Source organism: Hypanus sabinus, chromosome 8 (assembly GCF_030144855.1).
Source record: "Hypanus sabinus isolate sHypSab1 chromosome 8, sHypSab1.hap1, whole genome shotgun sequence".
Lineage (NCBI taxonomy): Eukaryota > Metazoa > Chordata > Chondrichthyes > Myliobatiformes > Dasyatidae > Hypanus > Hypanus sabinus.
Window position 1 is genome coordinate 134,199,706 of NC_082713.1, and position 27,066 is coordinate 134,226,771.

Sequence of the window (27,066 nt, forward strand, 5' to 3'; positions counted from 1 at the left end):
GGTTGTGGTAAAATTATGTTTGCTAATATAATTTGGAAGGAAATCTAACATCTTGATCTATCTTAAAATGTGAATTATGTAATGTGGTCAATGCAACAGTGACTTCTTGAGTTCCAAACCAATCTGTCAGGTTCAAGGGCAGATATTTCCTTGCAAAAAATCCTTGTTGTGCAATGTCACTTCCTCGTGAATGAGTGAAATAAGTCTTGTGTCTGAGAATTTTAATGATGTAAACCAGCAGAGATTCAACACTGTGGCAGGTAACTTGACTAATTAATCGGCACAAAACGTGGAAGCTGTAAAAGGGAGTACTCAAATTCCATCTTAATTTTTTGTGGGGCATTCACCCCCCCCCCCAAAAAAAAATCATGCTTAAAATGCAAAAGAATTTGTAGCTTGATGTTGCCTGGCTATTTACCTGTATTACTGAAGAAGGAAGCCTGTAACGAGGGTTATAAAATGTTTCAGTGATCCGAACTTGGGGAAGGGATGTGCAGATTTCTGCTCCTCTGTATGTGGACTAAGTGCTTTCTATGTTATCACTGGGCTAATTTTTAGGGTATTCTCCCAATTCTAAGTCTTTTCTTTCGAAAGTCAACTTTATTCATAAAAATACATGGAGGAAATCGACACAATCAGTGTGAATTTTTGTATGTACGTAGTGTCATCAAATCAATACATTCATTGTGCCGTCAAATCAGCCCATTCTGTTTATAAGGCCCCAGTGACACTCGTATGGCATCTTTAAACACACTTTTGAGGTGCTAGTAAGCAGGACCCCATCCCTCAGTGTCCAATGCCCACACAATATTAAAACTGCAGTCCCTCTCTACAAAGCCTTTTAGTTGGCTACATCAGGCTTCAATAAATTCCTTAGCATACACAACTGCAGACTGAAATATAGCAGTTGGCAGCATTCATTTCCAGGCGTTTTGTTACATTGAAGATGAACTTGTTTTGGCCAAACCAAAGAGAATCCTGCTGCAAGCTGATGATCTATTAGCAGCATTCAATGCTTCTTGCTGTGTGTTCCTGGGAACTTCTCATAGTGTTTCAGAACACAGCTGATGGGGACATATCAGGATAAGAGCCCATCCATTGTTTTTTGGGTCTTCTTGTTAGAAGCACGATGCACAAAGATGTGTACCGTCATCTTACCCGCATGAGAACAGCGAGAACTTCATAATCTCCCCGACTAAAGAAAGCCAGATTTCTTCTTGTTCAGCTTAACTACATGAACAAATATAAATAAATATTATAAACACAAGAGAGTCTGCAGATGCTGGAAATCCAAAGCAGCACACGCAAAATGCTGGAGGAACTCAGCTGATCAGGCAGCGTCTATGGAAACGAATAGTCAACACTTTGGATGAAAAAGAAGGGGAAAGAAGTCAGAATAAAAAGGTGGGGGGAGGGGAAGCAGGCTAGCTGGAATGTGATAGGTGAAGCTGGGTGGGTGGGAAAGGCCAAGGGCTAGGATTTTTTTTAAGGATTATATGGGCCAACACAACATGGAGGGCTGAAGGGCCTGTACTGTGCTGTAGTGTTCTATGGTTCTATGTTCTAAGAAGGAATCTGATAAGAGAGGAGAGTGGGCAATAGGAGAAAGGGAAGAAGGAAGGGACTCAGGAGGAGGAGGAACACCTCATATTCCATCAAGGAAGCCTACAATCTGATGGCATAAACATAGATTTCTTCTTCCAGTAATTTTTTCCCTCCTCCTTCCCTCTTCTATTCCTTAATCTGGCACTTTACCTCTTCTGAATTGCTATTATTTTCCCCTGGTGCCCCTTCTCCTTCCCTTTCTCCAATGGTCCACTCTCCTCTCATCCTTCTCCAGCCCTTGACCTTTCCCACCCACCTGGCTTCACCTATCTCCTTCCTGCTGGCCGCAACCCCCTCCCCCACCGAAACGTCAACTATCTATTCATTTCCATAGAGGCTGTCTGACCTGCTGAGTTCCTCCAGCATTTTGTGTGTGTGTGTATGTTGCAATAAATATTCTATATTTTGCCATGACCTTTTAACTGAGTGTGATCACACTTTTGCAGATTACTGTTCTACTGTCACCATAGTGGACCATTCGGAAGGAAAACTCAATTGCGTGATTTTCAATGGGAATCCTGATCTACTTCCTAAAATCTACAAAGTTGGCGATGTGGTTCGCTTCCACAGAGTGAAGGTGGGTTTGTTCAGTCGCTTTGTGTGAAGTGAGCATGATGACTAACAGAGAGGGAAAAAACAATTTCACTTTTGGAAGAACTTTCGTATTTTGCAGCTTCAAAACAGCCCAAAACATTTTATAAGTGATGAAGCTGTCTTCGAAATGTGGTTGTTGTTATGTGGTATTTATGCTCAGCAGGATTACCTGTGCAGCAGCTGGATGATCTGCTGGAGTAATTTAGCTGATGGATATGTATTGGCCAGATGATTTACTGCCTTATCTCCACAGAGCTAGTCATTAAAGCTATCCAGGAGAAGAGTGCTGTTGAATAGATTGATTATAATGAAATTATGTTGAAAACATTCAACAATTTCAGAAAAACTTGAGGCTGGAGAAGTTGGTGGCAGGCCAAACCAAAGCAGAAGTTAATATTCAGGCATCACGGAAAGTGAAGGGTAGCCATTGGGCTCCCCAAGCCTTCTCCACGGTCTAGTGGCTGATATGCATCTCACTTCCATACAGCCATGTCAGCTCCAGGTCCAGGCCTTGGAATATTCTCCGAGGATCTCCACCTTGTCCGTGTGAAAGGGCTTGTGAGTTGTTGAGATCCTGCTGTCTGGTGTTTAGTGACTGGTAGGATCACCCTTGGCAGTAAGGTCAAGGGGGAGGTTCCAGACAGTGATCCAATCAATATCTCAGTAACAGACTTGGTTGAAGATGACAGATCACAACAGTAGTGAAGGCGGGGGGAGGCTGCACCAGTAAAGGATACCCAGTTGTCTGGCATTCCATCCCACTTGGACCCTAACCACAATCTGTCAAAGATCACATGGTGGCTGCCCATGCCTCAGCTCTCCACATTAACCAAAGTCACACATGTGTTCTCCATTAAGGGAATCTATCCTAACTTCCCAGGTTGAGAGTCATGTTAGCAGAATATCATACCCGATTCGAGTGATCGGACTACTATCTATACCATTCACACAATTGGAGTATTTAGTGATAGAATTATGATTATGTCTTGTGTGATAGAGTTCTATATTTCTGCATTAACAAAAGTGCCATAGTTTCTCTCATGCTTTCATGATTATCCTACCATAGATTCTCTCGTAAACGTACATTCTACGAGTTTTTTTTCAACATCCCAAGATCATCAGTGAAATCATCTCTCGATCTGCAAAGTGGCATCAACACAGACTAAGTCACTAGTTTATGAATTTGTCCTCTGTGTCTAACCTGCAGAACCTTGTTATTGTTCTGCTCAATGTGCTGAATTAATCTGGTTGACTCAAATATGAAGTGGATCCAGAATCGAGAGAATCTGGAGCCAGACTCTAGAATGACAGAAAGGGAAGATATATTATCAGAGTTAAGACTAAATTAATATATTTAAGGCAGGGAAAAAAGTTTTCTTGGATGTTTCACCAATAAAATGCCATAGAATTAGTGATGAATTTGATTTTTTTGCAAATGAGCCTAAATTAACCACTGAAAGCCTACTAAAATAATGTGTATTTCCAACATAGCTCATGGAAACTAACACCTAAGTTGTATCTGAAGAAAGGGAGGAGATATTTGGAGGAGTGAAGAAAAGTTTGAATTCAAAATGGCTTTCATTGAGGATCTGATGTGGAGGCAGAGTGATGAGGGATTCCAAGCTGCTATGGTGAAATGCAAGCTTGTGCACCCGGTTCAATCATCGTGTGTGTGGGGCTAGGATCGTTGAAGGCATAGTGGCCAGAGTAGGCACAAATAATGGATATGTGCAAAAGACTGGGGGCAGAATTGTTAAAGAGATTATTACAAAGACAAGAAAGAACAGGGCCAGGGAAGTGTTTAGACTTGAGGAACAGAACTTAAGATATAAAACTGGAATATAACTGTAAATCAATGAGAAAAGGGAAATTGGTAAATAGTGTGAGTCAGACAACTGCATTGGACTAGCTTTTCATTTAAACACCAGCACAGAAAGCTGCCAGCCCGAGTGTCGGATAGGGAGGTGAGGGTCAGGCTGATTTTGCCTGCTATCCTATGAAAGCTCATTCTTGAGCTGAGGCTGTGTACTGATTTGGCTGCTGTGCGTTTCTCCCCAGCTGTTGTGAAAACTGGGGGCCAAGGCTTGGGCCTACTCCAGCTGAACCAGGCATGGATCTGGGACTCAGTCTGGTTCGGGATGCTGTTGGCTTGCTTCTAATTGTTTTCATGATGTGTATTTTTTCTCTCAAAAGTCACAGTGGTTTTTGGTCTTTTTTTTTAATTGGGTTATTCGAGTTTCTTACTTTGTGTCTATCTATAAGCAGACAAATTTTGATTATAATTTATACATTCTTTGATAATAAATGTGCTTTGAATTTTTGAATTTTTGCAAGGTTGTGGGAAGTGTAAAGATTTTAAGAATATCACCATCTAAAGGATTTATTGATTTTCAGGTTGAGTAGAGATGAAAGGGCAGAAGAAGGAATTGTTTGTGATGCATGGTGTTGGATGTCAACTTAAAGTGGAATTCTCAGAGGCCACAGGTGTGGGTTGTCCCCTCTCTTGGTGATGATAACCAAGATAGCCTTAGAGATAACCAGACAGCAAACAAAAGTGTAGAGGAGATGGTTAGTTGCGAAGAGAGAAGAATTGGAGGTTGCTCTTCCCTCCAAGACAATCCACAATTTGAAAACTCTGAGTTTTATTACCAGATTTGTCCATAGTGCACAAATATCATGGTTCTCCAACCAGTTCAAGGTTCAATAAAAAACAATAACATTATTGGCTTGCTTCCCCCATTCTGCATTTCTCAGTTCTGAACTATTCCTCTCAAATCCTGATAAACACTTATTATGTAGAAGCATGCAAATTTCTGTTTCCAGAAAAGGTCACATTAATTTCAATGGTGTTCAGATCTGACATGGATAGATTTACATAAAGTGCCTACATTTTGCAATCTTCCTAACAGCTAATTAATATTAATACCTACTGCTAAATGCTTATATTAAACATTGATGCTCACTTACTCCTGAATAGCATTGAACATCTTGAAAACAATCTGCAGAAAATGAACCAGAATCTTTCTCCTTAAAACATTTTTTGTTGAAACATGCTTTGCTTCTATCTTTTTTTGAATGTACCAGATATGGTGGGAGGAAAATAAGCGGAACAGAATGAGATTTGAGGCCGCATAACAACACAGATTAAACTGAGTGGAAGTGAATCGATCAATTCCCATGGATATTTTAGATTTAGTTTATATTTCCTGTTAATTCTCTTTGTATCTACTGAACAAATACTCTGTCAGTGTTGAAAAGAAAATAGTTTTATTCCCTGATCAGTGCAGGAACAGAATGTGACCTATCCACGAATTAATTATTTGTGAGAACAAAATGGTTATGTTTGTGAATCAGTTGTTCAGAGGCCCGGACTAATGATCCAGGGACTGGTTCAAATCCCACCACAGCAGTTCAGAAATATAATTTCAGTTAATTAAATACATCTGGAATTAAAACACTACTTTCATTAATGGTGACAATTAAAGCCACCAGATTGTTGTAAACACACAATATGATGTCCTTTTGTAAAGGAAACCTGCCTATATGCAACTCCTTAAAAATGCCAAATGAGTCACTGAGACGTCTCACGTCTGCTATCAGAGTGCATTCTGCATCGACCTGCACCGTGGATGCGATTGTGCCAATGGTGAACTCAATCTGCGGTGTACTCTCATTAGTAAATGGAGCTTGCACCATAATTGTGGGAAGTGTTGTCACAGAGCAGCTAAGCAGAACAAATCAGTCAGTTATAGAATGCTATTGAGATTGGCTCACAATCTACACTGAAGGTCTTTATTGGTTGTCAGTAACATCACCATGATCAAACTGAATCCTAATCAACAACATGCCTGTGACAAGGAGACCAGCACACGAGGAACACTCATCTTGTCCTCATCTTATCAACTATTACCTGTGGACGTTATGGCAGGGGTGGTCACTGCCTTGTGGAGAGGAAATCCTGATGTCATACTGAAGTCACTTTGCAATGTGTTCTCTACACAAAATTGGGCAACTTAGAGGCTCTGCAACCTTATGTTATATTCCTTAGCTAGCTTCATTTGTGTCCTGCCATTGTTGACTTAATCCCAGGAGTTCTAGTTTTGAGAACAAACCAGTGACAGAGTAAGTAATTGGAAAAAATATGGGCTCACAGTTGTCTGAGTGGCTGCTTGTTAAGAAGTGGTCTTTCTTGACAAGTATTGATCACATCAGTGTCACACATCACAGAAACAGGCCTTTTGGCTTGTTAAGTCCACACTGGCCATCAAGCACCCATTTACTCTTATTCATTCTATTCTGCTTGTGTTTTTATCATTTCCAGCCCCTAGGCTCTATCACCAAGCTACACACTAATGGCCAATTAGCCTGTCCCATCTTTGGTGGGGGAAGAATTGGGAATATGTTGAGGAAATCAATGGGGAGTCCCCAAATCTGTGATGCAGCAGCTGGGTTTTACTAAATGTGTTGGTACTGTGCACAATAACAGTACCAGACAAAGGCTGCTGGTTGCATAAAAGACAAGCTTGCATTGTTCTAGACAATTTCAAATGACTGAATGTTAACCAGACTACTCAGTAAAGCAATAAACCTTTGAAAATATCTTTTTTTTCCCATGAAATTTCCTTGGTTAAATTGTGTCAAATGCACTTACAAAGAATTGCAGCTGAAGGACCAAGGATCATTGTTCAAAGTTTCACCAGGGGTCAAGGGAATAAAACAGTGGCCGATTTAGGCGAATGTGTAGCCCTGCATTCTGGGTGAGATGAAGGAGGTGAGGAAAACCACTGTTCGGTAGCCCTAGAATGGATTTCCAAATGGTTTCTGCAATTCCTCATGTTTTGAAGGTCAAACGAAGGAAACCTGCAAAATTCAGGATGATGAGGAAGAATAGGAAGAAGAAAAAAACCTGTATTTTTATTACAACTTATTCTTAAGCATCGAACCATTCTTAGGACTGAAGTGACTTACTCCAGATCACCCAGGTTCTCAGGATTCTGGTAATAACTGTCTAGGAAACCTTCTGCAAAGCCTGTCCTTGCACTACTCATCCAAGTGTTTTGCATATATGTTACTGATTGCAGAAAAAAAGTTATGACCTACTTATGCAGTTTGCTGTGATTTTTGTTAACGAAGTCTGCAGAATGTGTTCTACCACTGAGTGACATTTTTAAATGAGATTATAAAATGTTATAGTCAAAAAGTACTGTGATTATATTTTCTTGAATCTGCCACGAGATATGCATAAATGATGGTTAGAAGGCTTCACACTTTAATTTTCAGAGATAAAACAAGACATAAAAAGCAGAGAAAATATATTTGAATATGTTTTATATATGAGTTGTATTAAGTTATTGTAGAATTTATTAATGCAATACATTTGTGTTACTATACTGCAGTTATTAGAATATATAATTTAATAACTTAATGTACTTTTAATATTAATGTAGAAAAATGGTGTGAATATAATTTTAGAGATAAGTGTGGTTCTTTAGAGACCAGAGCTCAAGTGTATCTCAACAACAACTCACCTCTAATGTAGTAAAAGATGCTTGGTAGGAACATTATTTTAAACTGAACCATAAATCTTCGAATAATTTGGAGTGTTGTAATGAAGCAGAGGATGGAAGACAATGGGAGAGGCTTTGAGAGAAAGCCTTTAGGCCTCGTGATTTGAAGGTCTCCAGTGGACTTGGGGTTAGAAGGCCTGCCAAACCCTCTGGGATGTGGAACTGGTGGAGACTACAGGGAAAAGAGGATGCATCTCTTTGTGTGCCAACAGGTTGTATACGGCTTAAATACTTCAATAATAAGTGTACTTTGAATCTTTGAATCAAAAACCAGGACAAGAATGGTAAAACTCATGTGATGCTGAGCCAGGAATGAATGTAGTTCAGAAATAGAGACTGGGGCCCAGGGTACTGTAGGTCAGCTTTATAGCACAGTGCTTATGTAGGGTATAAAATGAGAAGCTGGTCAGTGCTTTAGAACAGCTTTGATGTAACAAAAACATGGATGACATTTTCAATTTCAGATAATACCAGAGAAGAATGGAGGAGTGTGATATTACCATATCTTTCTATGCTACAGACAGAGGCCTGTTGGTTTATCAAGTTTATGCCATGTCTTGAACAATTTCCTCTGTCACTAATTCTCCTGTAATCACAGTTAACAGAGCATGGAAACAGGACCTTTGGTCCTCCAAACCCATAACTATCAGCTGCCTTGAAACACTAATATTACTTTATTACTTTCCCCCAACATTCTCAGTAAATCTTTCCCCCTCCTCTAGATTTTACCACTTGCTTATATACAAGGGTCAATTGACAGAGGTGAATGAAGCAATTGACCTGCACATCATTGGGGTGTGGAAGGAAATGAGTGTATCTGGGCATAATTCCTGCAGTCGTGGTAAGAATGCGCCAACTCCACATAGATAGCACCAGGCATCAGAATGGAATCCGAGTCCTTGGAGCTGTGTGGCAGAAGCACTAACTGCCTTCCTATTGAACCTTGCTGGTAGTATTGCAGATTTTGTCTATTCAATTTAAAAAACAAAAGAGGAGCTATATAGACACTGGCTCATTTTGAAGTCTACTCTGGTCCAACCTCAGGTATGTGTCAAAGAGAGAGAAGGAGTCGGTGGTTATAGACCAGGAGCTTTATGAGAGGGACCAAAAGCAATGGTTATGGTTTTGCTGATATTTAGTTTTTGGAAATTTCTTTTTATTCAGGTCAGGCAGTGTGACGAATTATAGTTGTGGAGTAGTTGAGGGAGATTTTGACAAGAGAGTGCTAGGTTTCTGACGCACACTGGAATGGTAGAATGTGATGTGTTTCTTAATCATGTTACCCTGTGGGAGTGGGGTGGTCAAGTAAAGGGCTTGAGAATGCTGCTGTACTGGATAATCCGTGTAAATTAAATACAGAAGGTTAGTATGCGGGTACAGCAAGTAATTAGGAGGCAAACACAGCATTGGCCTTTCTGCAAAAGCAACGTGGCCATGTCTTAACAGATCCTGGTAACCACATTGACAATGTACAGTTTTGGTACTCCATTCCTTTTTTTTTGTAATTTGTTTTATTGAAGTTCATCATCAAACAAACATTTCCATAAGATGTATTTCAGACATTGTACATATATATCATATAATCATATATATCACAAATCTCCACAAAGTATTTATCTGAGGTATACACTTATAGAAAAAAGCGGAGAGAGAAAACAAGCAAAACTATGTACAAGTACGGAGTGATCTTTTTTTCTACAACATATTGATTTGTGAGAATAAAATCAGGCCTATGAGACATTATGTAGTTAAACCATTTTGCCCAGTATGAATCAAAATGTTCCAGCTTATGATTAACAGATGCTGTTATCTTCTCCATTTTGTAAATGACCATTGTAATTTCCAACCATGCATTTAAAGTTGGGCTCTCCTGTGATAACCATTTCCTAGTAAGAGACTTTTTACCTGCCACCAACAGTATATTCATTAAATATTTATCTCTTTTCAACCATTCCTGAGGTATATATCTAAAATATATGGTCTTACTCTCCAAGGGTATTTCACATTTAAAGATGTCTTGTAGGGCATTGTGTATCCCCCTCCAATAGTTTTTGATTACAGGGCTGTCCCAAAAAATATGATAATTATTTGCATTTTGGTTTCCATGATTTCTCCAGCAAACAGGGAGGTTACTATCATAATGGGATTTCTGAGAGGTGTAATAAAATATCTTATCAAGTTTTTCCATCCAAACTCCCTCCATTTCTGTGAACTGGTACACTTACACTGATACCTCCATATTATTGTCCATTCTTCCTCAGATATAATTATCCCTCCTTCCTTCTCCCATTTTGTTTTAATGTATGAAGTTGAATGTGTTTTAATATTTGACAATCCCTTATACATGCTTGAAATGATTCTACTACCGTTATCTGAACTATATGCTTTTCTAAATAGCTCTATCAAGCATGTACTTGCCTTGGTTACATTTTTAAGCATCTTATTAACATATTGTCGCATCTGTAAATACCAATAAAATTCTTGTTTTTCTAATAAGTGCTTCTCTTTAAGCATTTCAAAACTGAACAGTGTTCCTTCTTTCATTATGTTACAAAGAACTGTTATTCCTTTAGCTGTCCAGTCCTTAAATCTAGTATCCAATTTATTTGGTGTAAAATCCAAGTCATTTGCACACCATTTAAGAATTGCAATATCTCCCTCTAGAATATGTTCTTTTATAGTAGTTTTCCATATTTTAAGAGTCAATTTCACCCATGGATTATCAATAGTATTTATGTACCTTTGCAGGATGTTATCAGCCAAAATTGCTTGTCTGGGGATGGGAAATACCCGCTCCTCAGTGTTTTTCCATTGAGCATCATATGATGCTCACCATATATCAACATATCGCAGCTCTCAACTGTGCTGCAAAATAATAATCTCTAAGAGAAGGTGGGTCCCATCCCCCCCTTTTGCCTTTGCTAATTGCAAAGTTTTGAGATGAACTCTAGGCCTTTTACCCTGCCAAATATACCTTGATAGCATCTTGTTCCATTCATTGAATTGATTTTGACTAATCTCTATTGGTAGGGTCTGAAAGAGATATAACACTCTGGGCAGTATATTCATTTTAATAGACTCAATCCTTGAACTGAGACTGAAAAAAGGAATCAGGTTCCATCTTGCCATATCTAACCTTAATTTTTTTATATAAAGGCTGATAATTACATTCTGATAATTTTGCCAAATCTTTTGGCATAATGATGCCCAAATATTTGAAAGACTCTGTGTGCCATGCCCAGGGATATTGACTTTCATTTTCTCTCGGTGGGCCATAGTAATATGAAAGTAATTGGGTTTTATCTGTGTTGATTTTGTATCCTGATAATTGACCATATTGTTCAAAGGATTGCATCAATTTAGGTAAAGAGAACATTGGTTGCCCTAGATAGATCAAAATGTCATCCGCGTAGATCCCTTTAATCGTAATTCCACTAGATATCTTCATTTTGTCTGATGTATTGAGCTAATGGTTCTAGATATAATGCTAAGAGTAGCGGTGACCTTGCACAACCCTGTCTCGTGCCCCTTTCTAGGGTAAGGCTATTTGATTTTAATTCCATTGATTTTAATCCTAGCAGTAGGGTTGTCATATAGTGTCTGTTTAGTTTTAATAATTGTGTTTTGGAAACCAAATGTATGTAAAACTCTGTAAAGAAAATTCCAAATAACCAAATCAAGTGCCTTTTCAGCATCCACGCTTATCACTATTGCTTCGATTTTATTTTTTTGTATATGATCCATAATGTGAAGTGCCCTTTGTATATTGTCTTGTGTTTGGCGTTGTCATATAAAACCTGTCTGATCGTTATGTATCAGTATGGGTAGAAACTCCTCTAATCGTTTGGCCATGATAGAGGTAAATAATCTATAATCTATATTAAGAACGGATATTGGTCTAAATGACCCACATTCCATTTTATCCTTCTTTCGGTATAGCTGAGATTATTGCTTCTTTCCAACTGGGTGGCATTTGTGCCTTTTTTAGAGCCCAGTTCAGGGTGGGGAGTAAAACAGGAATTAAAGCATTTTTAAATTCTTTGTACCACTCTGTTGTATACTTATCTGATCCTGGTGACTTGTTTAATTTAAGCCTACTAATTGCAGCTTTTAATTCAACTTCAGTTATGTCAGCAGTCATCGTTCTATTTTGTTCTTCATTTAAAGTGGGTAACGCCAGAGAATTCAAGAAGGTGTCAATTTGGGTTGTGCTTCCTGCTGGAACTTTGGAATATAGAGTTTTGTAAAACACTTCAAAAGCTTCTTGAATTTAACTTAGCTTATTTTTTTATCATTTTGTTCTTGGGTCCCTAATTCTATGAATTGTATTTTCTGCTATTTTTTTTTCAGTTTCCACGCCAGTATTTTCATAGATTTTGATCCACTTTCATAATGTTTCTGTTTCAGAAACATTAAATTTTTCCTGAGCTCTTGCGTAGCCAAGCTATTAATTTCATTTCTAATTCTTTTAATTTCCCCTAATGTATCCCGTGCCAAATTCAATTTGTGTTTTTTCTGTAGTTCCTTCAGCCTATTTTGTAATTCCTCTAATGTTTTATTCCTTTTTTCTTATATGAAGATATCGCTATAATTCTCCCTCTTAAGACAGCCTTCAGAGTATCCCATAAAATGGGAGGTGAAACCTCTTCATTATCCTTAAATTCTAAGTAGAGACCAATTTCTTTTTTAATTTGTTCCTTAAAGTACGCATCATTGAGTAGACTTGAATTTCGTTTCCAAATAGTATTTTTCGGTTGTAGGTCAAAATCAACAGATAAATATATAGGTGCGTGGTCACTTATATCTATTGTCCCAATTCCACAGGTGTTTATTTTGTCTTTGCCTTTTCAAAATGTTATGAAATAGTCTTTTCTTGTATATACAGAATGGGGAGCAGAATAATGAGTGTAATCCCTTCTGTTGGGAAAAGGTCCCTCCATATATCAATTAAACCAACATCCTCAAAAAGTGTATTAACTTTCTTTTGTAAAGATTTTGTTTCATAGGTTTTTCTATTGGAAGAGTCTAAGTTTGGTTGTAATTATAAATTTAAGTCTCCCCCACATATCAGGAGACCTTCTGCGTCCGCTACCATAATATCAGTAATTTTCTGAAAGAACCCAATAACATTTCCCGGGGGTGCGTATATATTCAGTAGTGGTTCTCCATTCCTAAGGAGAAATGTACAAGAGCATGCATATGCTTATAATTGGAACAAAAATATGTCAGTTCAGAGAAGGTTAATTTGGCATTTATAAAAACAGAAAATGTTGCAAGAGCTCGGTAATCAGGCAGTATCTGTGGAAAGAGGACATTTTGTGGCTGCAGCTCTACTCCACAGCTCATGATAAAGAGTCATATATGTTCCTAAAATCTTGACTGCTTCTCCTTCCACAGGTGCTGTCTGACCTGCTGAGATTTCTGTATTTATTTCCTATTTCTAGCACTTGCAGTTTTTTGACTGATTCCCGGAATTGGTGAAAACAAGAACAAGGAAGGGTGTTCTGCTGAGCACATCTGAGCAGCTAGATACTAAATTAAAAGAACACCACAGAAGTAATACTCCCTGGATTGTTACCTGAGCCGTGTGCAACATGGCACAGGGTTAATACAATTAGAGAGTTATAGCTCCCTGATGTGTGGGAGAAGTGGATTTGAATTTGTGGGAAATTGGCACCAGTACTGGGGAAGGAGGGGGGTCTATTCCAATGGGACAGGCTCCCTCTGAAACATGCTGGGACTAGGGTCCTGGCAAATCACATTACTAGGGCTGACGACAGGGCTTTAAACTAAATAGTAAGGAGATGGGTTCAACAGCTCAGTTGAACAGGGTTCCAGTTCAACAGGAGAGCACAGGAGAGTTTGCTGAAGTCTCCAGGATAAAGGCTAAGACAAAAAGTTTAGAAACATAGAAAACCTACAGCACAATACAGGCCCTTCAGCCCACAAAGTTGTGCCAAACATATCCCTACCTTAGAAATTACTTGGCTTGTCTATAGCCCTCAATTTTACTAAGCTCCATGTACCTCTCTAAAAGCCTCTTAAAAGACCCTATCATATCCGCCTCCACCACCCGTTGCCGGTAGCCCACCACTCTCCACGTACTCACCACTCTCTGAGTAAAAAACTTACCCCTGACATCTCCTCTGTACATACTCCCCAGTACCTTAAACCTGTGTCCTCTTGTGGCAACCATTTCAACCCTGGGGAAAAACCCTCTGACTATGCACACGCTCAATGCCTCTCATCATCTTATACACCTCTATAAGGTCACTTCTCATCCTCCTTCGCTCCAAGGAGAAAAGGCCGAGTAAAGGCCTGTTTTCATAAGGCATGCTCCCCAATCCAGGCAACATCCTTGTAAATCTCCTCTGCACCCTTTCTATGGCTTCCACATCCTTCCTGTAGGGAGGTGACCAGAACTGAGCACAATACACCAAGTGGGGAATGACCAGGGTCCTATATAACTGCAACATTACCTCTTGGCTCCTAAATTCAATTCCACGATTGATGAGGGCCAATACACCATATGCCTTCTTTACCACAGAGTCAACCTGCGCAGCTGCTTTGAGCATCCTATGGACTTGGACCCCAAGATCTCTCTGATCCTCCACACTGCCAAGAGTCTTACCATTAATACTATATTCTGCCATCATATTTGACCTACCAAAATGAACCACTTCATACTTATCTAGGTTGAACACCTGCCACTTCTCAGCCCAGTTTTGCATCCTATCAATGTCCCGTTGTAACCTCTGACACCCCTCCACACTATCCACAAAACCTCCAACCTTTGTGTCATCAGCAAACTTACTAACTCATCCCTCCACTTCCTCATCCAGGATATTTATAACAATCACGAAGAGTAGGGTCCCAGAAAAGATACCTGAGGCACTCCACTGGTGACCGACCTCCATGCAGAATATGACCCGTCTCAACCACTCTTTGCCTTCTGTGGGCAAGCCAGTTCTGGATCCACAAAACAATGTCCCCTTGGATTCCATGCCTCCTTACTTTCTCAATAAGCCTTGCATGAGGTACCTTATCAAATGCCTTGCTGAAATCCATATACACTACATCCACTGCTCTTCCTTCATCAATGTATTTAGTCACATCCTCAAAAAATTTAATCAGGCTCGCAAGGCATGACCTGCCCTTGACAAAGCCATGCTGACTACTCCTAATCATATTATACCTCTCCAAATGTACATAAATCCTGCCTCTCAGAATCATCTCCATCAATTTACCAACCACTGAGGTAAGACTCACTGGTCTATAATTCCCTGGTCTATCTCTACTCCCTTTCTTGAATAAAGGAACAACATCTGCAACCCTCCAATCTTCCGGAACCTCTCCCATCCCCATTGATGATGCAAAGATCATCACCAGAGGCTCATCAATCTCCTCCCTAGCCTCCCATAGTAGCCTGGGGTATATCTCATCCAGTCCCGGCGACTTATCTAACTTGATGTTTTCCAAATTCTCCAGCACATCCTCTTTCTTAATATCTACATGCTCAAACTTTTCAGTCTGCTGCAAGTCATCACCACAATCACTAAGATCCTTTTCCATAGTAAATATAATTTATAATATACTTTATAATACTATACTATAAGTAAAGTATTCATTAACTACCTCTGCTATTTCCTCTGGTTCCATACACACTTTCCGCCTGTCACATTTGATTGGTCCTATTCTTTCATGTCTTATCCTCTTGCTCTTCACATACTTGTAGAACATCTTGGTGTTTTCCTTAGTTCTGCCCACCAAGGCCTTCTCATGGCCCCTTCTGGCTCTCCTAATTTCCTTCTTAAGCTCCTTCCTAGTAGCCTTATAATCTTCTAGATCTCTAACATTACCTAGCTCTCTGAACCTTTTGTAAGCTTTTACAAAGGTAAAAACTTTTAACTTCAAGCAACATGGAGGAAAAATTGAGAAGAGGGATGGTGAACACAGGACTGCAGATGTTATATTCCAGTTCACACAGTAGATAAAAGGAGATAGATTATCTTCAGATCTCAGGTAGAGATTGGCAGGTACGAATTTGCGGGCATCACAAAGTGGTAGTTGGAGGAAAATCACAGCTGACAGCTTACCATCGAAAGGACAGGCAGATGGGCAGAGGGGGTGGAGTGGCTTTGCTGATAAAAATATGAAATCAAATCATTGGAAAGAGGTGAGATTGAATCAGAAGAATTCTTGTGGATAGAGTTAAGAAACTGCAAGGATAAAAAGACCCTGTTTCTGAATAATAGCTAGAATGTGGGTTACAAATTAAAACAAGATAGAAAAGCTATGTAATATGAACAATGTTATGATGGTCCTGGGGGATTTCAGTATGCAAGTAGTTTAGGAAAATCAGGTTGATGCTGAATCCCAAGAGAAGGCATTTGTAGAATGCCAATGATATGGTTGAGTCCAAATAGGGGAAAGTCAATTCTGAATTGGGTGTTGTGAAATGTACCCAATCTGATTAGGGTGCTTAAGGAAAAGAGACAGTAACCATAATATGATAGAATTCACCTTGCAGTTTGGATGCATCAGGATTACAGCTGAATAAAGGCATGAGAAAGGAGTTGGCCAAAGTTGATTGGAATGCAACATTCAGGGATAATGACAGAGAAGCAACGGCTGGAACGTTTGGGAGCAATTCGGAGTCACAGGATCAGTTCATCGCAAAGAAGATGCATTCTGAGGGAGGATGAGGTAACCGTGGCTGACAGGGAAATCAAATACAGTATAAATCAAAAGTGAGGGCATACAATTATTAGTGGGAAGTTAGGGGATTGGGAAGTTTTTAAAAAACTAACAGAAGGCAACTTAAAAGCAATAAGGCATGAAATCATGAACTATGAAGGTAAACTAAAAATATAAATGAGGAATAACATACTTTTCAGATATATAAACAACAGAAGAGTGGCAAGAGTGGGCATTGGACTGTTGGAAAATAATGCCAGAGACAGAGTAATATGGAACAAAGAAATGGTGGATAAACTGTTAAGTATTTTGTGCCAGTCTTCAGTGTGGAAGACACCAGCATCAAGCCATAAATACAAGGGCAGAAATAAGCATAATTGCTATTACATCCGGGTCTAGAAGTACAGCCAGGTGATTGGAATTTCCAAAGGGTGGGCATGGGCTGGCACGGTAAGTGTTCTTAAAGGCGGTCAAGTGTGTTGCCCTCACTGGTCCCGCAGTACTTGTTCAGAGATTAATTCAAGCTGGCCTTGTTGAAATCTCCATCAATGATGGCCAAAGCATCATAGTGCATAGTTTCATGTCTGCTGATTATGTTACTCAGCTCCTCCAGTGCCTGCCTGACATTGGTCTCAGATGGAATGTATACCACTTCAAGATGATGGCTGAAAGCTCTCTTGGTAGGGAGCCTACAAAAGAACTTGAATAGATTAGGAAAATGGACAAGTAGTTTAAAAAAAAATACAGCGCAGGGAAGTGCGTGGTCATGCATTTTGGTGGGAGTAATAAGGATGTAGACTATTTTGTGAACTGAGAGCAAATTCAGAAATTGGAGGTGCAAAGAGTCTCGAATGTCTTATTGTAGGTTAACTTGCAGGTTGAGTGTGTAATAAGGAAGGGTAATCTGATGTTAGCATTCATTTCAAGAGGATTAGAATGTCAAAGTATTTTAAGAACCGCTGAGCATTTACTAGGCATTTGAAGTATTGTGACCAGATGTTTGGGCTCATATCTAAAGAAGGATGTGCCAGCATTGGAGTTGGTCCAGAACACATTTGCGAGAATAATCGTGGAAATGAAAGGTCCCCTTGCTAATCAAGAAGCTATCAATCTGCCCAGTGACTTGGCCACCGCAGACGTCTGCAGGAATGAGCTCCACAGTTTCACCATCCTCTGACTAAAGAAATTCACCCCCTTTTCTGTTCTAAAGGGACATCCTTATATCCTGAGGCTTGACCTCTGTTCCCAGACTCTCCCACTATTGGAAACATCCTCTCCATGTCCACTCAGAGCCTGATAATATTCAGTAAGCTTCAAACACCACCCACACCTCAGCTGCTCACTCTTCTAACCTCCTGAGAGTACAGTCACAAAGCCTTCAGACACTCCTCACATGTTAACCTTCATTCCCAGGATCATTCTTGTTAAACTCCTCTGGACTCTGGATGCTCTTCAATGCCAGCACACCCTTTCTTAGATATGGGGCCCATATGTAAGACTGGTTGTTGCTCATTACACCATCAACATCTCCAAGCACCTGCAAAGTGTTTGTTTACAAAACCACACGCGCAGAATCGTACTGTGCCCATAAATGTACATACCCCATCTGTGTGCAGACACTGGAGCGTGAAGGAAAAAACGAGCTGACCTTCATTCGTGAACAGAGAGAAGGCCTCCTCTGAGTGAGCCTGACTTCTGTTCCCCTGTGGCGGTTAATGCAGGGCAAATTAAAGAGTCGCAGTTGGAGAAAGAAAATCAGAGCAGTAACTAAAGTTCTTCTAATTAGTCCTCTTTTGGGACTGTGCTCTAATCCACTTACATAAAAGGTGTAATCAAGTGGATCTAATTTTCTTTGGAATGGGAATTAAAAATGCAAACAACTGCAAATTGCATGCCAAGCCCAGTTATGAAAAGTGAACCATACTGCCACCTATAGGTTTAAGTGTGTACTTCGTTGTGTTTGGAATCTACAGGTGGCCTTCACTGAGGCCCCCCAAGTGATATCTACACATCTTTGAGAAAGAATCACTGAACGAATGCTTTGATGAAGAGTCAAAACCCCTGGGCAGTCTGTGGATGCAGGTAGAGGAACTGCTGCCTCACTGCTCCTTGGCAACCTGGGTTCAATTCTGACTCCCTGGATTTTGCATGTTCTCTCCGTCACTCTGTGCCGTGCCGGAGATGTGTAGATTGATGCGTGACTAATGTGGGTGAGTTTTAAGAGTCTGGGGAGGTTGAATGGAATATGAAGAGAATAAAATGGGATTAGTGTGGATGGGTGGATGATAGTTGGCACACACTCATTGGGCTGAAGGTGCTGAGTGAACCATCACTCTCTGACTCTGCCTCCATGACTCATGTATCCTCAACCAGCCTTGTATTCCTTTCTTGCATTCATGTGTTTGAATATTTAGGAGGTGGATTATCCGAGGTTGGAAGGGGTTGAGTGGATTTTCCTGGAGTGGCAGGAGGATCGTCCTGGGATGTAGAGGGTAGGGGGAGTATTCTTTTTGGATGGATGAGGCTGGAGAGAATGGAGGAGGTAGGTGTGGATTGTCCTGGGATGGAGGAGGTGGGGGAGGGTTGACATGAGGTGGAGGGTATTGGAGAGGATTGTCTTGGGATGGAGGAGATGGAGGAAGATTGTCCTGGGATGGAGGAGGTGGGGGAAGATTGTCCTGGGATGGAGGGTGTTGGAGAGGATTGTCTTGGGATGGAGGAGATGGGGGAAGATTGTCCTGGGATGGAGGGTTTAGGAGAGGATTGTCCTGGGATGGAGGAGGTGGGGGAAGATTGTCCTGGGATGGAGGGTGTTGGAGAGGATTGTCTTGTGGTGGAGGAGATGGGGGAGGATTGTCCTGGGATGGAGGAGGTGGGGGAAGATTGTCCTGGGATGGAGGGTGTTGGAGAGGATTGTTTTGGGATGGTGGAGATGGGGGAAGATTGTCCTGGGATGGAGGGTGTTGGAGAGGATTGTCTTGGGATGGAGGAGGTGGGGGAAGATTGTCCTGGGATGGAGGAGGTGGAGGAAGATTGTCCTGGGATGGAGGAGGTGGGGGAAGATTGTCCTGGGATGGAGGGTTTTGGAGAGAATTGTCTTGGGATGGAGGAGGTGGGGGAAGATTGTCCTGGGATGGAGGGTGTTGGAGAGGATTGTCTTGGGATGGAGGAGGTGGGGGAAGATTGTCCTGGGATGGAGGAGGTGGAGGAAGATTGTCCTGGGATGGAGGAGGTGGGGGAAGATTGTCCTGGGATGGAGGGTTTTGGAGAGAATTGTCTTGGGATGGAGGAGATGGGGGAAGATTGTCCTGGGATGGAGGAGGTGGGGGGAAGATTGTCCTGGGATGGAGGGTGTTGGAGAGGATTGTTTTGGGATGGAGGAGATGGGGGAAGATTGTCCTGGGATGGAGGGTGTTGGAGAGGATTGTTTTGGGATGGAGGAGATGGGGGAAGATTGTCCTGGGATGGAGGGTTTTGGAGAGGATTGTCCTGGGATGGAGGGTTTTGGAGAGGATTGTCCTGGGATGGAGGGTTTTGGAGAGGATTGTCCTGGGATGGAGGAAGTGGGGGAAGATTGTCCTGAGATGGAGGGTGTTGTTGATGATTGTCCTGGGATGGAGGAGATGGGGGAAGATTGTCCTGGGATGGAGGAGGTGGGGGAAGATTGTCCTGAGATGGAGGGTTTTGGAGAGGATTGTCTTGGGATGGAGGAGATGGGGGAAGATTGTCCTGGGATGGAGGGTGTTGTTGATGATTGGCCTGGGATGGAGGAGGTGGGGGAAGATTGTCCTGGGATGGAGGAGGTGGGGGAAGATTGTCCTGAGATGGAGGGTTTTGGAGAGGATTGTCTTGGGATGGAGGAGATGGGGGAAGATTGTCCTGGGATGGAGGGTTTTGGAGAGGATTGTCCTGGGATGGAGGGTTTTGGAGAGGATTGTCCTGAGATGGAGGGTTTTGGAGAGGATTGTCCTGGGATGGAGGAAGTGGGGGAAGATTGTTCTGGGATGGAGGGTGTTGGAGAGGATTGTCCTGGTATGGAGGGTGTTGGAGAGGATTGTCTTGGGGTGGAGGAGATGGGGGAAGATTGTCCTGGGATGGAGGAGGTGGGGATAAGATTGTCCTGGGATGGAGGATGTGGGGGAAGATTGTCCTGAGATGGAGGGTTTTGGAGAGGATTGTCTTGGGATCGAGGAGATGGGGGAAGATTGTCCTGGGATGGAGGGTGTTGTTGATGATTGTCCTGGGATGGAGGAGGTGGGGGAAGATTGTCCTGAGATGGAGGGTTTTGGAGAGGATTGTCTTGGGATGGAGGAGATGGGGGAAGATTGTCCTGGGATGGAGGGTGTTGTTGATGATTGTCCTGGGATGGAGGAGATGGGGGAAGATTGTCCTGGGATGGAGGACATTGACTTTTGTCTGTGCAAGTGGGGTGGATGCCCTAGGATGAGGAGGTGAGGAAGAATGATTAGGGAGGATTTTTCTGATATGTAAGCGGTGAATGGCTATTTTATCATTGGCTGGAGGAAGAATCACCATACCAATTGATTTATTTAAGTTATTTTTATTAAGTGATTCTGGAATTAAAAATCTGCTATTTCAAAATGTAGCTGTTAAATATCTGCTATCCCTGCCTGGTCTGGCCAAATATAACTGCAAACCCACACCAATGTGACTAACCCAAGCTGCTGAGAGAAATGGCTTAGCAAGCAGCTTGAAGGAATCAATGACCTTGTCACTGATGCTGCATACTGTGCAGGAATAAAGAAACAACCTGCATCAGGCTGTGTAAATTAGAATAAACAATTTATGACAAATCAGGTCGAGAGTACAAGAATGCTTATTAGTGACAGTGTAATCAACCAAGCTGGAGTTGATTGGCTCTTGCCCCTGTCAATTAAGTGGAGTGGTTGAACTAGGATAGGGTTTGTACCAGTGAATTCCATGTAACTATGCTGCACTTACTGCATTTTTCTTGAGGAATTGCCCTGCTATTATTGGCAGAAGTTGCTTTAATTTGTATTGTGTTTTTTTTTAATTTTAGTAGTCCCAGTTTGCTGAGAACCAAATTCCAACTGACTGACAAATTAAAGGGGAGACAATAGTTAGAGATAAGGAGAGCCAGAGAAAACGTTAAAGTCATTCATTATTTAATCAAATATTAATAATAATAGTTAAATTCTTGAGGAATGAGACTCAATGCTTGTAACATTTGATTATCAGTGCTAAAGCAGTTTTAACCAAAATTATATTTGTCTTTAAAAATGCAAATGCAAAATGCAGAAACCTTAACATTAAAAAAAGTTATTATCAAACAGAAATCCTGCCAATATGTTAAATTATTGGCAGGATTTCTAGTGTATTATGCTTGAACAAGGGAGACTACAACAGGATGAGGGAGGAGTTGGCTAATGTGGATTGGGAACACAGGCTATTTGGTAGGACAGTTGGGGAACAGTGGAATACTTTCAAAGAGATTTTTCACAGTGTTCAACAAAAGTATGCTCCAGTCAAAATTAAGGACATTAAGTGTGGGGAGAGCCAGCCTTGGATAACTAAGGAGATAAAGCATGGTATAAAAGCTTATGTGTACAAAGTCATAAAGAGTAGTGGGAGACTAGAGGATTGGGAAAACTTTAAAAAGCAATAGAGAAGAACTAAACAAGAAATAAGGAACATGAAGACAGAGTATAAAAGTAAATTAGCATAAAATATTAAAACAGATAGCAAAAGTTTTAATAAATATATAAAGTGGAAGAGGGTGGCTAAAGTCAACGTAAGTCCCTTGGAAGACGAGAAGGGAAAATTAATACTGAATGATAAAGAAATGGCGGAGGCATTGAACAACTATTTTGTGTGGAGTCCTTCACGGTGGAGGACTCGTCTGATATGCCAAAGAATGATGTTATGGACGAAATGGGAGGTGAAAACCTTGATAAAATCACTGTCACTAAAGAGCAAACTAGAGGGCCTGAAGGTAGACAAGTCTCCTGGTCCTGATGGGATGCATCCCAGGTTGCTGAGGGAATTGGCAGAGGTTATAGTAGACGCGTTGGTAATCACTTAGCAAAATTCTCTAGACTCTGGGCAGGTCCCGGCGGATTGGAAGACAACAAATGTCATGCCACTTTTTAAAAAGAGGATGTAGGCAAAAGAGAGTCAACTATAGACCAGTTAGCTTAACATCTGTAGTTGGGAAAATGCTTGAAGCTGTCATTAAGGAAGAAATAACAAAACATTTAGAAAAGAGTAGTTTCCTTAGACAGACACAGCATGGATTCAGAAAGGGCAGGTCCTGTTTGACAAACTTACTGAAGTCTTTGAGGACATAACAAGTGCAGTGGGTAGAGGGGAACAAGTAGATGTCATATACTTGGATTTCCAGAAGGCGTTCGATAAAGTGCCGCACAAGAGACTTATAAATAAGATACGAATGCATGGAGTTGGAGGAAATGTATTGGCATGGAGAGTGGATTGGTTAACCAATAGAAGGCAGAGAGTTGTTATAAATGGGTGTTTCTCTGGTTGGCAGTCAGTGGTGAGTGGGGTGCTGCAGTGGTTGGTGCTGGGCCCGTGGCTGTTTATCATTTACATTGATGATTTGGAAGAGGGGGCTGAATGTAGCGTAGCAAAACTTCCTGATGACACTAAACTGAGTGGAAAAGCAAATTGTACAGAGGATGTGGAGAGTCTGCAGAGGGATAAAGATAGGTTAAATGAATGGGCAAGGTCTGGCAGATGGAATACAATTTGGTAAATGCGGGATCATCCACTTTGGAAGGAATAATAGAAGAGCAGATTATTATTTAAATGGTGAAAGATTGCAGCACGTTGTTGTGCAGAGGCACTTGGGAGTGCTTGTGCATGAATCACAAAATGTTGGCTTGCAGGTACAACAGGTTATTAAGAAGGCAAATGGAATGTTGCCCTTCAGTGCTAGAGGGACTGAATTCAAGAGCAGGGAGGTCATGCTGCAACTATACAGGGTACTAGTGAGGCTGCACCTGGAGTACTGTGTGCAATTCTGATCTCCATACTTAAGGAAGGGTATACTGGCTTTGGAGGCAGTGCAGAGGAGGTTCACCAGCTTGATTCCAGAGATGAAAGGGTTAACTTATGAGGAGAGATTGAGTCACCTGGGATGATACTCTCTGGAATTCAGAAGAATGAGAGGGGATCTTGTAGAAACATACGAAATTTTGAAAGGGATTACTAAGATAGAAGTAGGAAAGTTGCTTCCATTGGTAGGTGAAACTAGAATTAGGGGACATTGCCTCAAGATTCAGGGGAGAAGATTTAGGACGGAGATGAGGAGAAACTTTTTTTTTCCCAGAGTGTGGTGAATCTGTGGAATTCTTTGCCCAGGGAACTAGTTGAGGCTTCTTACTAAGTATATTTAAGATACAGTTAGAAAAGAAATGAGAAGTCAGAGTGGGGGGGGGGGGAGAGGAAGAGGTACAAGGTCATAGGTGAGAAGGAGAGGTGATATAAAGAGCTGGGAAGTTGATTGGTGAATGAGTTAAAGGGCTGGAGAAGGGGGGAATCTAATAAGAATGTATGAACATTAGAGATAGGAGCAGGATTAGTACATCTGGCCTATTGAGCCTGCTCCGCCATTCAATAAGATTGTGGCTGATCTGCCCGTGGACTCATCTCCATTTACCTGCCTTTTCCCCATTACCTTTAATTCCCCTACTATGCAAAAATCTATCCAACCTCGTCTTAAATATATTTACTAAGGTAGCCTCCATTGCTTCATTGGGCAGAGAATTCCACAGATTCACCACTCTCTGGGAAAAGCAGTTCCTCCTCATCTCCATCCTAAATCTACTCACTCGAATCTTGAGGCTATGTCCCTAGTTCTAGCCTCGGGAACTTTTCTGCCTCTATCTTATCTATCCCTTCCATAATTTTATGTTTCTATAAGATCTCATCTCATTCCAGCAAGTGTTCCAGGCGACTCAATCTCTCCTCATAGTCCAACACCCTCATCTCTGGAATCAACCTGGTGAACCTCCTCTGCGCTGCCTCCAAAGCCAGTATATCCTTCCTCAAGTAAGGAGACCAGAAGCAGTATTCCCGGTGTGGTCTCACCAATACACTATACAGTTGCAGCATAGCCTCTCCGCTCTTGAATTCAGTCCTTCTAACAATGAGGGCCAACTTTCCAGTTGCCACCTTGATAGCCTGCTGCACCTGCAAACCAACCTTTTGTGATTCAGGCACAACCACTCCCAAGTTCTTCTGCACAGCAGCGTGCTGCAGATTTTTACCATTCAAATAATAATCTGCTCTCATACTTCTCCTTCCAAAGTGGATGACCTCGCATTTGCCAACATTGTACTCCCTTGCCCACTCACTGAACCTATCTTCATCTCTGCGTATCTTCTACACAATTTGCTTTTCCACTCAGTTTTGTATCATCAAAATATCATCATTGAAGGGATTAAAGGCAAATAAATCCCCAGGGCCAGATGGTCTGCATCCCAGAGTGCTTAAGGAGGTAGCCCAAGAGATGGTGGATGCATTAGTGATAATTTTTCAAAACTGTTTAGATTCTGGATTAGTTCCTAAGGATTGGAGGGTGGCTAATGTAACCCCCCTTTTTAAAAAAGGAGGGAGAGAGAAACTGGGGAATTATAGACTGGTTAGCCTGACATCGGTGGTGGGGAAAATGCTAGAGTCAGTTATCAAAGATGTGATAACAGCACATTTGGAAAGCGGTGAAATCATTGGACAAAGTCAGCATGGATTTGTGAAAGGAAAATCATGTCTGATGAATCTTATAGAATTCTTTGAGGATGTAACTAGTAGAGTGGATAGGGGAGAACCAGTGGATGTGGTATATTTGGATTTTCAAAAGGCTTTTGACAAGGTCCCACACAGGAGATTAGTGTGCAAACTTAAAGCACATGGTATTGGGGGTATGGTATTGATGTGGATAGAGAATTGGTTGGCAGACAGGAAGCAAAGAGTGGGAGTAAACGAGACCTTTTCAGAATGGCAGGCAGTGACTAGTGGGGTACTACAAGGCTCAGTGCTGGGACCCCAGTTGTTTACAATATATATTAATGATTTAGGCAGCATCTCCAATTAAAGGCAGCATCTCCACGTTTGCGGATGGCAAGAAGCTTGGGCGGTGGTGTTAGCTGTGAGGAGGATGCTAAGAGGATGCAGGGTGACTTGAATATGTTAGGTGAGTGGGCAAATTCATGGCAGATGCAATTTAATGTGGATAAGTGTGAGGTTATCCACTTTGGTGGCAAGAACAGGAAAACAGATTATTATCTGAATGGTGGCCGATTAGGAAAAGGGGAGGTGCAACGAGACCTGGGTGTCATTGTCCACCAGTCATTGAAAGTGGCCATGCAGGAACAGCAGGCGGTGAAAAAGGCAAATGGTATGTTGGCATTTATAGCAAGAGGATTTGAGTACAGGAGCAGGGAGGTTCTACTGCAGTTGTACAAGGCCTTGGTGAGACCACACCTGGAGTATTGTGTGCAGTTTTGGTCCCCTAATCTGAGGAAAGACATTCTTGCCATAGAGGGAGTACAGACAAGGTTCACCAGATTGATTCCTGGGATGGCAGGACTTTCATGTGAAGAAAGACTGGATCGACTGGGCTTATACTCATTGGAATTTAGAAGATTGAGGGGGGATCTTATTGAAATGTATAAAATTCTAAAGGGATTGGACAAGCTAGATGCAGGAAGATTTTTCCCGATGTTGGGGAAGTCCGGAATGAGGGGTCACAGTTTAAGGATAAAGGGGAAGCCTTTTAGGACCGAGATGAAGAGAAATTTCTTCACACAGAGAGTGGTGAATCTGTGGAATTCTCTGCCACAGGAAACAGTTGAGGCCGGTTCATTGGCTATATTTAAGAGGGATTTAGAAATGGCTGTTGTGGCTAAAGGGATCAGGGGGTATTTGGAGAGAAAGCAGGTACAGGGTTCTGAGTTGGATGGTCAGCCATGATCATACTGAATGGCGGTGCAGGCTCGAGGGGCCAAATGGCCTACTCCTGCACCTATTTTCTATGTTTCTATCAGCAAACTTTGATAAACTACAGTCGGTCCCCTCTTCCAGATCGTTAATGTATATCGTGAACAGTATGGGCCCAGCACCAACCACTGCGGCACACCATTCACCACTGATTAACAACCAGAGTAACACCCATGTATTCCAACTCTTTGCTTTCTATTAGTTAACCGATCCTCTATCCATGTGAATACATCACCCCAACTCTATGCGTCCTTGTCTTATGAATAAGTCTTTTATGTGACACCTTATCAAACACCTGGAAATCCAAGTAAATAATGTCCATCTGTTCCCCTCTATCCACTGCACTCATTATATCCTCAAAGAACCCCAGTAAGTTTGTCAAACAGGACTTGCCTTTGCTGAATCCATGCTGCATCTGCCTAATGGATCCATTTCTTTCCAGACGCCTCACTATTTCTTCTTTAATGATAGCTTCAAGCATTTTCCCAACTACAGATGTTAAACTAACTGGGTTAGAGTTAACTGCCTTTTGCCTGCATCCTTTTTTAAACAATGGCATGACAGTAGCCATTTAACAATCCACCGGGACCTGCCCAGAGTTCAG

General features: G+C 41.4%; 1 protein-coding gene and 1 long non-coding RNA gene across 4 annotated transcripts in view; one reads left to right on the forward strand and one right to left on the reverse strand.

Moving 5' to 3' along the window:
• pot1 (protection of telomeres 1 homolog) overlaps positions 1 to 27,066 on the forward strand; it is a 358,923-nt gene that overhangs the window by 214,300 nt on the left and 117,557 nt on the right. For all 3 annotated transcript variants that reach the window (XM_059977893.1, XM_059977894.1, XM_059977895.1), the window contains one exon: positions 2,052 to 2,182. In XM_059977893.1, coding sequence (XP_059833876.1) covers positions 2,052 to 2,182 — 131 coding nt within the window. The remainder of the gene's footprint in view (positions 1 to 2,051; positions 2,183 to 27,066) is intronic.
• On the reverse strand, positions 448 to 18,666 carry LOC132398445 (uncharacterized). The gene is made up of 3 exons (XR_009513658.1): positions 18,065 to 18,666; positions 6,851 to 7,059; positions 448 to 1,230 (listed from the first exon to the last, which is right to left on the reverse strand). It is a non-coding gene; the product is annotated as an uncharacterized LOC132398445 (long non-coding RNA).